General features: G+C 36.1%; 1 protein-coding gene across 1 annotated transcript in view; it reads right to left on the minus strand.

Annotated features, from left to right (window-relative positions):
• Positions 1 to 15,459, minus strand: part of LOC140140910 (unconventional myosin-VI-like) — a 115,424-nt gene that overhangs the window by 20,051 nt on the left and 79,914 nt on the right. Inside the window, 8 exon segments of the mRNA XM_072162664.1 lie at positions 627 to 709; positions 1,314 to 1,466; positions 1,848 to 2,055; positions 2,983 to 3,113; positions 3,941 to 4,073; positions 5,853 to 6,011; positions 7,153 to 7,248; positions 7,818 to 7,945. Coding sequence (XP_072018765.1) covers positions 627 to 709; positions 1,314 to 1,466; positions 1,848 to 2,055; positions 2,983 to 3,113; positions 3,941 to 4,073; positions 5,853 to 6,011; positions 7,153 to 7,248; positions 7,818 to 7,945 — 1,091 coding nt within the window.

The raw sequence follows: 15,459 nt of genomic DNA on the forward strand, positions 1-15,459 counted from the left end.
TCATTCATACCTTTATTTTCAATATGAGGTCTTGTATAGAGTTCTCATTCATACCTTTATTTTCAATATGAGGTCTTGTATAGAGTTCTCATTCATACCTTTATTTTCAATATGAGGTCTTGTATAGAGTTCTCATTCATACCTTTATTTTCAATATGAGGTCTTGTATAGAGTTCTCATTCATACCTTTATTTTCAATATGAGGTCCTGTATAGAGTTCTCATTCATACCTTTATTTTCAATATGAGGTCCTGTATAGAGTTCTCATTCATACCTTTATTTTCAATATGAGGTCCTGTATAGAGTTCTCATTCATACCTTTATTTTCAATATGAGGTCTTGTATAGAGTTCTCATTCATACCTTTATTTTCAATATGAGGTCTTGTATAGAGTTCTCATTCATACCTTTATTTTCAATATGAGGTCCTGTATAGAGTTCTCATTCATACCTTTATTTTCAATATGAGGTCCTGTATAGAGTTCTCATTCATACCTTTATTTTCAATATGAGGTCTTGTATAGAGTTCTCATTCATACCTTTATTTTCAATATGAGGTCTTGTATAGAGTTCTCATTCATACCTTTATTTTCAATATGAGGTCCTGTATAGAGTTCTCATTCATACCTTTATTTTCAATATGAGGTCTTGTATAGAGTTCTTCATCACATCCACCTGCTTGCGTGCATTCTTGTCTTCAATTGCTTTGGCTGTGGAGAAACAAATAGCAAGTAGTACATTACCATTTTATAGAATTAAAAACTATTCTCAACAATCCACTCTTTTCTTCATCTACACCCCTTCACTTTTTCCTTCAGTTTTCTCGCTACAGTAACAAAACACTTCTGGGGCATGCACACAAACCTTCAATCAGGGGTGGCTGATTGGCTATAATGGGCTATTCATTTTAAAATCCCGACTACCCCTGTGGAAGATTTTGGAAATATATCTTCCATAGGGGGAGTATGAATTTCAAATTTTATAAGCCCTATGAGAAAGATTCAATGTGAATCTTCGACTGAGGGAAGGTGAGTTTCAAAATAATGGAGTTGCTAAATGTATTCATTCCATTTGAAATGCATACTCCCCCTGTGGAAGATATTTCCAAAATCTTCCACTGGGGTAGTGTGGATTTTAAATGGAATAGCCAAATGTTCCCAAAATTGGATGATTTCATATGTTTTGATTTTGATTGTTTACAAAACAGGGCTATATCATGTCTTGAGAGGATTAAACTGAATATTGATAAGAGACCTATTTTGATTGGTTACTCAGATAATTATATCATATAATCAACCAATCAGAGGTACTGACCTATTTCTGCCATCTGCTGTATATCTTTGAAGAGTGTCTTGACCTGTTTGAGTCCTTTGTAGCGTGGCTTGTGTTTCCTGACCGCCAAGAACATACGTACAGTAGACTGGATCTTGATGAGAGCGCTTTGACGGTACAGGATCTTGTTTTTGACTAGAATTGAAAACAAACATAAAATGAATGTAAAAGATAGTCAACTTCTACTACACAATACTATAAAGCTATTATACTACACAAACATAAAAAAGTTTGTCTCCGCAACCTTTTTTTTTTTAAAACCACTACGCATTTTAATTTTGTTTTTGTTTTTTTTCATCAGCTAAAGTACGGGGGCACCGTGACGCAGCGGTGTGGGCTCTGCCTGGAGGATTGCATGATCGATCGAGCCCCATTAATGTCATCCTGTTGTGGCCTTTGCCCCACTTGCTTCTCTCTACACAGGGGTGAAAAGGGGAGCTGTTAAGAATATTGTTCATTAAGAACTGACCAAAGGTACGAGCATGCTTGAGCATTGTATAGCCAACTGACACTTACGTTTGATAACCATCAGTGTGCCCCATTGCCCCCTCTTCCAGCGTGTACAGATCAGCCAGCGGCGTACTTTCTTGATCAGCAGCCGCAGGTTCTCCGGGTCCGCCCTCAGCATCTGATCAAATTCGGCAAACTTGCCCGGCCTGAAGAACACCTTGGTCAACCCAAACTTGTAGTCGTCTTCATTCAAACCAAGGGCGTGGAATAGAGCCTGATGGGAAATAATTTACAAATCGTCGTTGGGCAGGAAAAACCTTCTGTGTCATTGGCCCCTGAACATGTTTAAAGCAAAATCTCCTATGTAATCTCTTGGCTGTTTGTATTAAACATGTTCAAGGGCCCACAAGTAAATACATTTTTTTCATTGGTTTTTTTCTTGCCCAATGAAAAAATATTTTTGTATTCAATGAACAGTAGTTGGTTGTGGAATACAAGATAAAACTAACATTGACCCCAGATGAAAATCAAACAAACTCACCTGATACCCCTACCCAGAGATTATTAATACCAAGTAAGGTTGACATTGAAGTCTGCCTTTTTAAAGGAGAGCAATTTTCCCTTCCTGAATCAAAATCCGACTTCATTTAACCCCTAGATGACATTTGACTCATATCTCAACTCACATGATGTCCCCCTACCCAAAAATTGTTATCACCAGGTTTGGTTGGCTTAAGCGGTCCTTCTATATAGCTATGCTGGTGGCCCACAATAAATACAGGGATTTATATTCAGATAATGCACATGTACAACTTATACATGTATCCACCAAATGGCTCTGAAGGTTCTCTAATATTCCGGTCAAGATCCCCCTTCTGTAAGTCACAACTTGCAAATACCGGGGTCGTTAATCTTATGTTTTGGGTGCTGAAATTAAATAACTTAGAATACCCTTTTAATTTATCACATTTGGCAAAAACGCAGAGGCTAAATCCAATAGTACTGAAAAGGCACCAAATCAAAGGGAAGCCTTAAAATAACAAGTCTCAATGCAGCATTGACAGTCATGCAATCACAAGATCAAACAAATTATTTGGGCGATTTTACATAAACTTAGGGTTAGGATTAAGGTTAGGGTTAGGATTAGCTTACACAAATAATTACACGACAGATCAACCACAATTTGGCTGTTGTGCCTTACCTTGGAGAAGAGTCTGGGGTCTAGTCGTACTAGCTCCTGTGGCATGTAAGCTTTGTACATGTCATAGAGATCAGCGAATTGGGTTCGTGATGGGAAACCTCCCTGCATGAGACCCAGTACATGCACCATACCTGTAACATTAAATAATCATGATTAAAAATTGCAATAAGCTACTTGAAGAATTATCACCTGATTTGAGAATTAAATATACCCCCTGATATGCCTGTATCTCAATTATGTAATGAGACCATTTTGCTTTACAGCAAGTAGCTGACCATTTGGCCCAATAATCGTTTTAGCATCAAAGGGACATATAGCTCTATATTGGCCCAGTACCCTAATCAGTCTACATAGATTAACCACCACAGCCAGGCCATGCATTAGGCAACCAAAAGAAAAACCCTGGTTGATGGTCCCAATTGACTTCAATTTTGCATTTTGAGAGATTTTTATAAAAGTGACTTGCAGAAGTGATTTTAATCAAGGGTCCTATGTTACAGAAGTGATTTGAACAAGTAGGTCTTAGATTAGGGCAGTGTTTTGAACCAGGTGTCTTAGAAAAAAGTAAGCGATTTAAAGCTATAATGTACAATCTCATAATATGATTTTTTGGGGCATATTTAATTGATACATATGCAATTATGTAAACAATGTTAAAAATCAAGGACCAAAATAACTTCGGTAAGCACCCTGGGCGGTTAATAGAATGAATACAGTACTAATATTATTTCAACATTTTGGGTCAAGAATAACAAATTCAAACTTGATGGAAATCATATATTATGGCTTTAATCGAGGAGTCTTACATTAGGGAGTGATTGCTCCTTACTGGGAGCATCGCTGGCCAGTTGGTCAACCAGATAGGGATGGACAGACATGGAATTTGAAAACGCAGAAAAGGCGGACGATTCCAAAAAACTGTGGAAATGTGTACATTTCATGTGTCCGCTGTTCTTACCTGAGCACTGTAGCTGGCTGAGAATCTGTCCACCTTCAAACATGTCGCTCACCATCTTGCCATTCGGTTTGATGCAGCGTATGAAAGATGCCCCCGTACTGCGAAGCTTTTCCATCAGAACATTGAGTTGATTCTGAAAGGCAAATCAAAATAATCACAATGTAAAGTTAAATTGGTTTAAAAATTAATTAAGCTCCAGTTTCAAATTTGGAAATTGTCAGGTTTAAGAATGAATATTATATCACAAGTTTATATTAACTCAAACATATACCAAAGGAGAAATCCAATAATGGGATATTCCAGTTGACATCCATACAACCCTATGGGAGACATAACCTTTAATCTCCCACACAGTGGGTGTAATTTGAAATTCACTTGTCTTGTAGGGAAAATTAAGGTAGTGTCTTCCATTATAGGGGGTGTATGGATTTCAACTGGAATAGTCCAATGCTCACCCCAATTGGTATTCATAAATAGCTGAAATTTGGGTCAAAATCATATTTGTTTTATGATTTTATCCAAACCTTTTTGCAATTATATCTAAAAGTTAGTCAAAGTGAAAAACATCAAAAATGAGTATCAATATAATAGACCCAAAAATCATGACGTTTTTATGATTTTCTCCAAAACTGAGCTTTTTATATAAATCTGATTCAGCTATGACTTAACACTCGAAATATGTATACTTTTATATATTTATGATCAATTGAAGCAGTAATAAAGATGATGTTCTTTGTTTGACATCTTTCACATCCTTTGTGAACGGGGGTACAATGGGCCATTCACTAAGGATAATACTACTGGCTTGTACAGGTGCGCGACAAACAAAGAACATCAACTTAGACCGAATATCTTGAAACTACCAACTCAACGAAATGAGTATAAAGACTTGGCGACTTATGGTGGATTTCATGGGAGCAGGTCACATATTTGATCCTATACCTTGTAGCTTTAAAACTAGGCTCAGTGTAATACAGACAAAACACTGGTTTGGAAATCTCCCATTTTATTATACACTACTCAAAGAAATTAAAGGATCAGACTAATTTATTAGCATTTTTCACAACAGCATTAACATTGTTAAACACATGAGTGTCATTTCATTCAGTAATATTAAGGCAACAGAACACCTGCACCACCAAGTACTTACACAGGCACTCTCATGACACTGAAAATCATGTTGGATAGCGCCATAAGAAGATGAAATCAAGATTGTCTGACTCTGATCAATTAAAAATTTTTAGTAGTGTATTTCTGATCATGATAATGAGAAAAGTCAATCACCTTGGATTTTGGAAACAAGGTAGAACCAAAACAACACTATGCTATCACAACAACACGCTGTGTTATCATATCAACATACTCTGTTATTCACAACAACACTCATTGTTATGACATCAGATCAGATTTTGAAACTTAACTCATCACACGGTGCAAGATAAACCTGTCACTGATGGATAGGCCGGTGTTCATTTTCATTATTTTATCCAAAATGAAGCTATATTGTGTCTCAATTTTATTCAGTTTTAATCATTTGAGAGCAATATGATCTTGTGGTCTTCTGGAGGCTCCAGGTGTACCACCAGCGAAAGTAAACTTACTTTTAAGTAAATTTACTTTCACTGGTGTATAATAAAGATCATATATCATGGCTTTAAAAGCCATAATGTACGATCTTTTAAAATGCATTTGGTAGATTTTTTTCAAACCTAATTTTTTTGCATACTTGAACATGAATGTTAACACTGCCCCAACTAACACCTTATTGGATTCAGCCAAATTCATTGTATTTTAGGACAACAGAACAAGTTTGAATTGAAGTCATATTATGACTGGGGGCATTTGCCCACCATGCCCCCCCCACCTGTGGCACTGCCACTGGACATCACTGGTCTTTTGGGTTGTATCTCACCTTGAATTTGTTTCCTACACTTTCAAAGGCTAGTTTCTGTATATAAGGTGCAGCAGGTGGACCTGGATACAAGCCTCGTATGAAATCATCTTTGCTCTCTTGTATCAAAGCTTCCAATGATGAGTGAAGGGCATCATTATTTTTGTCAATGAATTCTTTCTGCAAAACAAACACACACACATGAAGGAATATTCAAGTAACACATACGCTATATTAGAGGTGTTAATTAATTCATATGGATTGTTACTTTTTAACCCCATGAGAACTACCTGCTGATTGGCCAAAAAGAAGTTTTCATTATCAATTAGACCAATCAGCAACATTGTTAGAATAATTTCACCACACAAAAAATAGGGCGAATTATCTGCAAAGCTCCATTCTGATTGGTGATTAAAGTAAAAATATCATGTAATTGACCAATCAGAGGCAATGTTAGATCGGCAGGTAGTGCTCAGGGGGTTAAAGTGTTGTATGGATGTGTTTACTCTTAGGTCCGCTCCAGTGCTGTCATTGAAATGTTTTTTCTTGTCGACATGTCGGAAAAATTTATTGACATGTCGACATCATGTCAGCATAAAAGTAGTAGTAAAGTACACCCATGACTCGGTCGAGAATGTCAATGAAGTTCAATAAACAATCGTATATACCACAGTAAATAAACTAAATACCCGTTTATACGGATCTCTCTCTTATCTGGCTGTAAAATCTTCACAGGAAAATATGTTGTTGATGTTTTGACACCTTAATTAGATGCTAAGAATGACATATCTATGTTGCATAAAGCAAATTCAAATGAATCTTTTAGTGTTATTACCCCATGTTGAAACAATCTTTTGTTGTCTCAATTTTAGTACTTAGGACAGTCAATGCAGAATTACAGTCACATAGCTAGGGGTTGTGGCGCCCAGGGCTAAGGATATATAATATCCCCCCCCCCCCCATTCTTGTAACAATTGCGCACAGAACACTCTAAAATACGCACAAATAAGGCATACCACTAATTCATTTTCATTATAATATGGTTCTTAAATTGATCTTCCAAATGAGTATTTGCAGAAATGTGCGCAAAGCAAGAAAAATTTGGACTTTCATCACTTGGAGGGGAGGCAGAATCGATGCTGAATTGGTCAATTTGGTGCCCCCCTAGGGAGGCGCCCAGGGCATGTGCCCTCCTTGCCCCCTGCTGCTACGCCACTGCAGAATTACATGTAATTAAATTATCTGGATTTTTCACTTATCCGACCAATGCATGCCAGATAAAAGAGGTTGGACTGTAAATATTTTTTGTGTGTTTTCTTACGGTTTGGTAGCAGACAGCGCCAGCAAAATGTCGGATCAGGAACCCTTCATCGTCTCTCAGATTACGATGACTTGTCAGCTTGGACTTCCTTGGAATCTGAAAATATAAATGAAAATGTTACGCTGGTTTCATCCTTTCTGCCGCTTGCTGCTAAGCGCCGTGATGGAGCTTGAATTTTTCTGAAAGCTGAGCGGAGTGGCAGCGGCATGACTCTGAAAGCCAATGTTGCATTTTAAAGACAAAATAGGAAATCTTACATGAAATTGTAATCTCTAACTTAAAGCCATATTATAACATTTGCTGAGGAGAACGCCCTCAAACATTTTTTTAATTCTGGTTTTTACACGATTGTAATGTACTTTACACGTATTACAACCGTATTGCAACCGCGGGACTAACATGCATGGGTGCTAGTTGTAAATTCCAATTTTCTATGCTTTACCTCACTTGTTCGGCTCAAAATTAAAAGGGGACATATCTGACAGTAAAAGCTAATATTTTATGGAAAATAAATACTAATCTATTTTTACAGAAATGTTATAATATGGCTTTAATATCTCCAAATAGCTAAATGTATTTGAATGGAGCTTGCTTGCTTGTTTTTTGCTACTTTATTTTCACTTCAAAAATACAAAATGTCAAATTAAAATTAAAAATCTACTTACAGCTATTCTGAAGTGACTCTTATGCTGCTGGTGGACTGCATGGGTGAAGTTATTGGCGCTTGCTTTTGGTAGTTTGCTCTCCTCATCCAACAACTCAAGTATGCCCGTTGTCTTGGCCTCAACAAGGTCTGTGCAATGGAAACAATATAATAACAGGATGCAGTCATGATGACAAAATATTGCAAAATATGATTTCATGACGATAAGTATCGCAAAATATGATTTGATACAGTTTATGACAAGTGCTTTGTTTTCTGCCCATTTTTGAGGGTGCACCAATTGAAATATGGAAAATCTGCCTGAAATATACCCTGCCAGAAAACAATTTTAAAGAGCATTTTTAGATAAATTTTGTCTAACATTGTATTATTTTGTATAAATTTTAACTAACAGGCCTGTTCAAAAACTTCCATGGTTTGTTGTTTGTGTAGCAAAATTCACTGAAAATGTGCTGAAATTAATATTTTCCCAGTCAAAGTAGCCCCAAAGGAAAATCCCCAACAAGGCCCCCATCCCATTTTTAGGAACTTCATTCATTCAAAAGACCCAATATTTTTTAGCATCTTCCGGCAAAAAACTCCCATTTTCTTTTTAGCTTTTATCCCCCCCCCCCCACCCTATTTTTTTTCACGCAATTTTGCCCCAGAAAGACCCCCATGTTGAAAGTTGTGACTGCACATCCATATCACGTCACTTTACTATTTGGAGTGCCCTTGTAGTATTTACGCCAATGCCATAACATTATCATGTCAACAAATTGAAATTGCCAATACTAGTGTAAGAGTCAAAATGTCAGACACTAGCTGGGCTAATACCTTTAGAATATTACACTACAGGCCTGACAGTAAAAGTACACGTCATGTGGGCAGGCTTGTGTAAAAGTCCAGCCCTGCTATTTCCAAAGAAGGACCTATACAAGAGATCTACATGATGATGTGTCAAGTTGATGTTTTACAAATGATCAAGTTACAAACTAGAAACACTGGCTAGGACCATTGTAACTTCTGTGGAACAAACTTTGTTGTTATACAAAAGAACACTGATAATTTTGACCTTTTTTACAATGTAGGCCAAAGAAATATAATCAATCGTATCATGTTTAAGCTTTGACGCAAATGAAACGTCAGCAATAATATTACGGGAGTAGATTGATGTGACAAGTAGTACCATGGGAAATCCTATCACCATGGTATTATTTCAGAGTGCCAGTAAGTTGAGCATTATATCATAATTAATAACAATTAGCAAGTTGCTTTCCATGGAGTCAAGCGTGATGATAACACGTTTAAACTCCTATGACAAAAAAAGCATAGGCAATAATATCATGTATAATAGGACACTCAAGGGTACACAACGTATTGTTGGTTGAAAAAAAATCAATTTTCATTATTTAAATCAATATATTAATGAAAAATAACACTTTGATGTTTTTCAAAAGTTCATTCTACAAATCATATACTCTGAAAACATGCTTGATTTATTGTTGTTAATGAGTTATGTATGTTTTACAAAAGTGTTGTTGTTTCAGCTCTCTTTACAACATAACTAAAAAAACCACAGGACCTACAAAAATATATCTGTGATATTTGAATTCTTCTACACACCACATTTGGATCTGCTCCAGTTCTTTGAGCCTCAAGTGCTGACATTTGTAGCTCTTTAAGCTCAAATTTTGACAAAATTCAGAATTTTTTAGCTCCACAGCCTATAATTTGGCCCTAATTTCAGATCATCAAGCCCCTATTTTGCCCGAAAATCAGTTCTTAGTTCTTAGCACACCCCTACCAAAATTTAAGTTGAGTGCCCCCTCCCCCAGCTCCAGGGTTCCCATACACAGAGTTTTGGGGTCTTTTAGCGTATGAGGGACTCCATATTTTTCAAATTTTGAAAATTATGGGGTCCACCTGTGTGTGACCTGGACCCATCATTTGAGACTAAAACATGATTATCATGTCATCAGAATTGTGTCCAAAGAACAAAAAAAAAAATGTTCGGGACCCCATAGTTTTCAAATTTTGCAGATTATGGGGTCCAATTGTTTAGACCTAGCAGGAACCCTGGTGGGAACAGGTCTCATTTCCCCGAGATTGGACCAAAATATTATTATTCAGCACCCTGGAAAGTACAAAGTTCAGTCAATATATCCCATATATACACATCCAGATTCTCATTCACGGTTTACCACCGCGGCAGATTACCTTCGCGGCTACACCTGGTGTAGTCCTGAAGCTACACCTTAATAGAACTACAACTTAGCAAACCCCATCGTGGATACACCATATCAGAGCTACTTCGCTGTTACTCCATCCATTGTCTGTCTAGAAGCCAACTCCGGTGCTACACTAGTGCCAACTTCTGGATACGCCATATCGGAGCTACTCCAAAGGTACTCTTAAGAAGCTACTCTGAAGTACATCTGATAGCTGTCAGCCACGAGCCAACCCTGGAGTAACACCAAAGTCAGCTCGTGTACAACCGCAGCTAAACGGGTCATTGACCGGCAGCGGTAAACAACTCGACGAACGCATAATCGGCCGCGTACTAGTGCGCGTACCTAGCTATTATATAAGCAAAGTGAACGTTTGTTGTTTTGATTAATTGATTAACCATGTTTGCACGTTTGCATAGGGCGTCATGAATCGTTTTCAGCCACACGGAGCGAGAATCACCGTTGTCGATGTCACGGAGAAATTTTGTTTCTATTTAGTGGTTGTTTCCTTTGTAGAAACTTGTTCTTTTGTTTAACGACAGTACGACTTCTTCTCAATTTGTTTTTAAAATCATTTTTAATCATTATCTAATTTTGTGTTTCTTGTTATGTTTTTAGTTTTGCTAAACTTGAGACGTTTGTGTGACGTTGTTATTCTGTATTTTAAAGAAAATGTGCATACTGCGGTTCGCGGTTCTACTTTCCCATGTTGTTTGTTTATTAACCAAGTTTATTATTAGGCCTACAGTTAAAATTTATTCATAATTTATACTTCTTGAACTTGAATTTCTTGTTTTCACGCCGTTTTCCTAACATTTTGCACCACATTACTTTACTATTGCAAGTCGTAGGCCTAGGCCTATAATATGCCTACTTGCAATACAGTTTTGATATTTTACATGTTTTGTCAGGGCCTACTAGTCTTTCATCTTTCATTGATGTTATTCGCAGTTTTCATATTTTTTTTATTTGGTTGTTATTCATCTTTTACTTTGACTTACCTATTTGATATGTGTTTTTTCGTTTGTTTGAGTAGCCCGTAGGCCTATTTTGTTTGTTTTTTAAACATTTCTCTTTGCTTATTATACTTGAATGATTGGTCACTTATTAAAAAGTAAATATTTAAATAACTTACTAAACAATTAAATAGTAAAGAAGTAAAATATAATATAAAGAAATAATAAATATAAAATTAATAATAAATTTAATAAAAGCGTAAAAAATAACTGAATAAAAGTGGGGGTCCTAAAATAAATATTAGCTATAAAATGACCAATCAAGTATAATATGCAAAGAAAAATGCTTAAAAACATACAAAATGCAGGCCTACTCAAACAAATGAAAAAAACAAGTAAGCAAACAGGTAATCAAATTAAAAAGCTAAATAACAACCAAGTTAATGACAATCATTATCATTCTTTTTATTGATTATTTTACATAGGCCTACGAGTACTATTCATTTTTTTATTTAGGCCTAAATAATGCACATGTTTACTTATTTACTTTCTTATTTGTGTAGTTTTTAAAAATGCTTAAAAACATGCTTAAAAACATACAAAATGCAGGCCTACTCAAACAAATGAAAAAACAAGTAAGGAAACAGGTAATCAAATTAAAAAGCTAAATAACAACCAAGTTAATGACAATCATTATCATTCTTTTTATTGATTATTTTACATAGGCCTACGAGTACTATTCATTTTTTTTTATTTAGGCCTAAATTATGCACATGTTTACTTATTTACTTTCTTATTTGTGTAGTTTTTATTTGTTAATTTAATTATCTATTTATTTACTTGTTTATTCATTGATAAATGTATTTAGTCAATTATTTACATCATTAATTTTACTTACTTGTTTATTTCTGAACTTGTTTATGTATTTATGTAGGCCTATTTACTTGTTTATTATTTTCTATTATTATATTATTAACATATATTTGAAAAATAATAAAAGAAAGAAAGAACAAAAATCCCTAATATGTGACCCCTCGGCACAACTGAGCTCGGATGTCGCCAATCATCATCAAAATATTCTGCTTGAAATTAGCTTTAAAATGATGTATATCATGTATATAGTACTTGACATTTAAGTAGTGAAAAATCAATAAAACAGTCAATAAATCCTTTGTTTCCTATTGTTTATTGTTAAGTTCAATGGAGCATATCTCAATAGTGGCACTGGCGACATCCGGGCTCAGTTGTGCCGAGGGGTCACATATATCCTAATAAAAGCATACAATAAAGCTAAATATAGACAAGAGCACCACTGGTGCTGTAGCTCATTTGTTATGGGTTATGGTCAGGAATACCATGCGTAGCTATGTATAGCCATGCATAGATATGTATAGCCATGCATAGCTATGTATAGCCATGCATAGTTATGTATAGCTATGCATAGCTATGTATAGCCAGGCATAGTTATGTATAGCCATGCATAGCTATGTATAGCCATGCATAGCTATGTATAGCCATGGATAGCTATGTATAGCCATGGATAGCTATGTATGGCCATGTAGAGCCATATGTAACCATGTCATAGCCATGTATAGCCATGTATAGCTATGTATACAGGGCTGCCAACTTTGAAAAACACACTTCAGTATTCTCAAAATCACCATAGTGCTGTGATCAAGCACAAATCAGCATTTTGAAAATATACTCATGGTTCTCAAGATATTTATTTATTCAAGGCATTTATTTATTTGTCCTTTTGCTTGTCGAGTATCCTTTGATTTTAATTTGTTTAATACAGTTTTCTTTGTATATTTAATGTCTTGGATGCACCATCGGATAGATGAGTGCCACTGATGTAAAAGCAATTTCCAAATAAAAACTTGAAACTTAAAAACTACAACACTTTCATGGTAAATGGCATGCATAGCTATGAAGTATGTATTAGCCATGCATAGTTATGTATAGCCATGCATAGCTATGTATAGCCATGCATAGCTATGTATAGCCATGCATAGCTATGTATAGCCATGGATAGCTATGTATGGCCATGTATAGCCATGCATAGCTATGTATAGCCATGTATAGCCATGCATAGCTATGTATAGCCATGTATAGCCATGTATAGCTATGTATAGCCATGTATAGACATGTATAGCTATGTATACAGGGCTGCCAAAAAAAAAAAACACATTTCAGTATTCTCAAACCTCAAAATCACCATAGTGCTGTGATCAAGCACAAATCAGCATTTTGAAAATATACTTGTGGTTCTCAAGATATTTATTTATTCAAGGCATTTATTTATTTTTTCTAATTTTCATGACTTCATATTTCAAACAAGTGCTCTCTTCAATCTTCAGAACAGGGAAAGGCCACTAGCCTAGTGTTTACCCCAAGCACTTCCCTGTTCAGACTTTCTGTTTGTCTGTTTTGTAATGTCAGAGAGGGGTTGTCATGGTCCCATATACTGATATACTAGGCACTTTTGTCAAAAGGACATTTCACCTTGAGTAAATGTTGGGTCAAGATGTGTGATAAGTGTTAATGAGTGAGATGTTTGTTCATAGTCAGGGTTGCCAACCAACAATTTGGTAGCCCAATTAGTTCTGATTTGGGAGAATTTGAGACACTATTTGCTCATGGCTCGTGCACAGAAGTAAGGGCCTATAGACAGCACAAGCCCAATTGGTGCTTTAAGCAACACTGAAAAGCAAACATTGTAGCCGCACTGAAGCAGTAAAGTTCAACATCTCTTTTACAAAATCGCCAGATCAAGGAGTTTGTACAGTGTTTGTAATATGAAAAGCACCACAAACAGTCTGCATAGGAGACTATTTCATGAAATTTGGTAAACATTTTCGTAACAAAATGCTCCAAAAATGACACTTTCCATCCGAATTTTCCTAGCTAAATAAGTAACAATCATGAACAATCATGCAAAGATCGCCCCATCAAATTACCAGATCCATTGCTCAAACGATGTAGCAAGAGAAAGAAAAAAACATACAGAAATCTGGACTATGCCTATAGTGCATTGCGTTTACGCAATGAGCTAAAAATAGCATTAAATCTGGCAACAGATCATCACACATTTTTTATGGAGTACTATGGGAGGTACACCGTGGAAACACCTGATAGGAGTAGTCCACGGATTTTTGACTCGCGTTACGGTACACCGCTACAGAGTAGCCCTGGGGGTAATCCGGAGTAGCTCCAGAGTACATCCAGTGAGAAATTGGATGTGTATTATTTCAGGGCTTAGAATGTCATTTAATGGTATTTGGCAGCCATTTTGAAAAACACCCTCAAGTGAAGTCAAAAAGTTAATGGTATTTTGCAATACCAAATTTTGTACAACCAATATTCTAACCCTACAATATATAACAGTATATTATCGTAGAATCACTATTTCTTCAAAAAGAGATGATAAAGTGAACTAGTGGCAAATGGTGGTCATAGATCACAAACCTAGCTGGGGCATGTTGGTGTTTTGGAGGTATCTGATCCCTGCAAAATGTTCCAAAAATGTTCCCCTGGTCATGAGGTTTGTTGTCACCGAGTTTGAGTCCCATACGACTTACAGATGCCCAGAAAATTAAATTCTATGATTTGACCCAGATGACCTTTGACCTGACCCCTGTACAGCATTCCAAACAGGGTTTTCTTTAATGCACAAAACACACCTATTTACGCGTTCAGGCACTTTGCTGACTCCTTCAAATCCAAAGTCCCAAAGTCCAACGCGTAAAAAAAATCTTGAAAACGACGCGTTCAGATATTGCAAGATTTGAATAGAGAAACACCCGATATTGTGCATTTATTCTCGGCTTTTGACATTTAGGACCTATTCCCGATATTTAGGGCCCATCACATTTTGTCAGCATCAATCCATGTATGTTTTAGTGATTGCGAGTCTCTAAAATTGTAGAGTGTCAGTTTGAAATCTTGCAAATTGGGTTCGGGTCCTTTTTTCTGTTTAAATGATGCACCAAATGTCTTTTGCAAATTATTTTGCAAAATTTTCCCTCTCGCTTTTGCTTTCGACATTTGCCAATTTAGGCCCTATGTTTAACACAATTTATAGGGAAAACGTGACAACGAAAGGCTTCATGGACATTTTCAAAATTTTCGGCTTTTTTTAACTAAAATTTTACACATTAATAGTGCCAAAATGATCCACCAAATTGCTACAATTAGGTCTTCATTTTGAAAAAGTTTCTTACTGTCGATGTCAGGGGGCATTTTTAAATATTATTATTTTCTTTTAAAATTGCCCCCACCTCCTTCTGACTGCTCTACATTTCTTTTTGAGCCGGGGGTGTGAAAAAAAATGTCTTGAAGTATAGTGAATCCAGCACCTTTTGGCGAAGAATAAGTTTATGGTACAAAAACATTTGCCATTTTTAAGCTAAACTGTTGAAATATGGTGCAAAAGTGGAATAAATTCGCGCTAAGCGCGCACAAATTTGCATTTTGG

This window comes from Amphiura filiformis, chromosome 19, assembly GCF_039555335.1.
Source record: "Amphiura filiformis chromosome 19, Afil_fr2py, whole genome shotgun sequence".
Lineage (NCBI taxonomy): Eukaryota > Metazoa > Echinodermata > Ophiuroidea > Amphilepidida > Amphiuridae > Amphiura > Amphiura filiformis.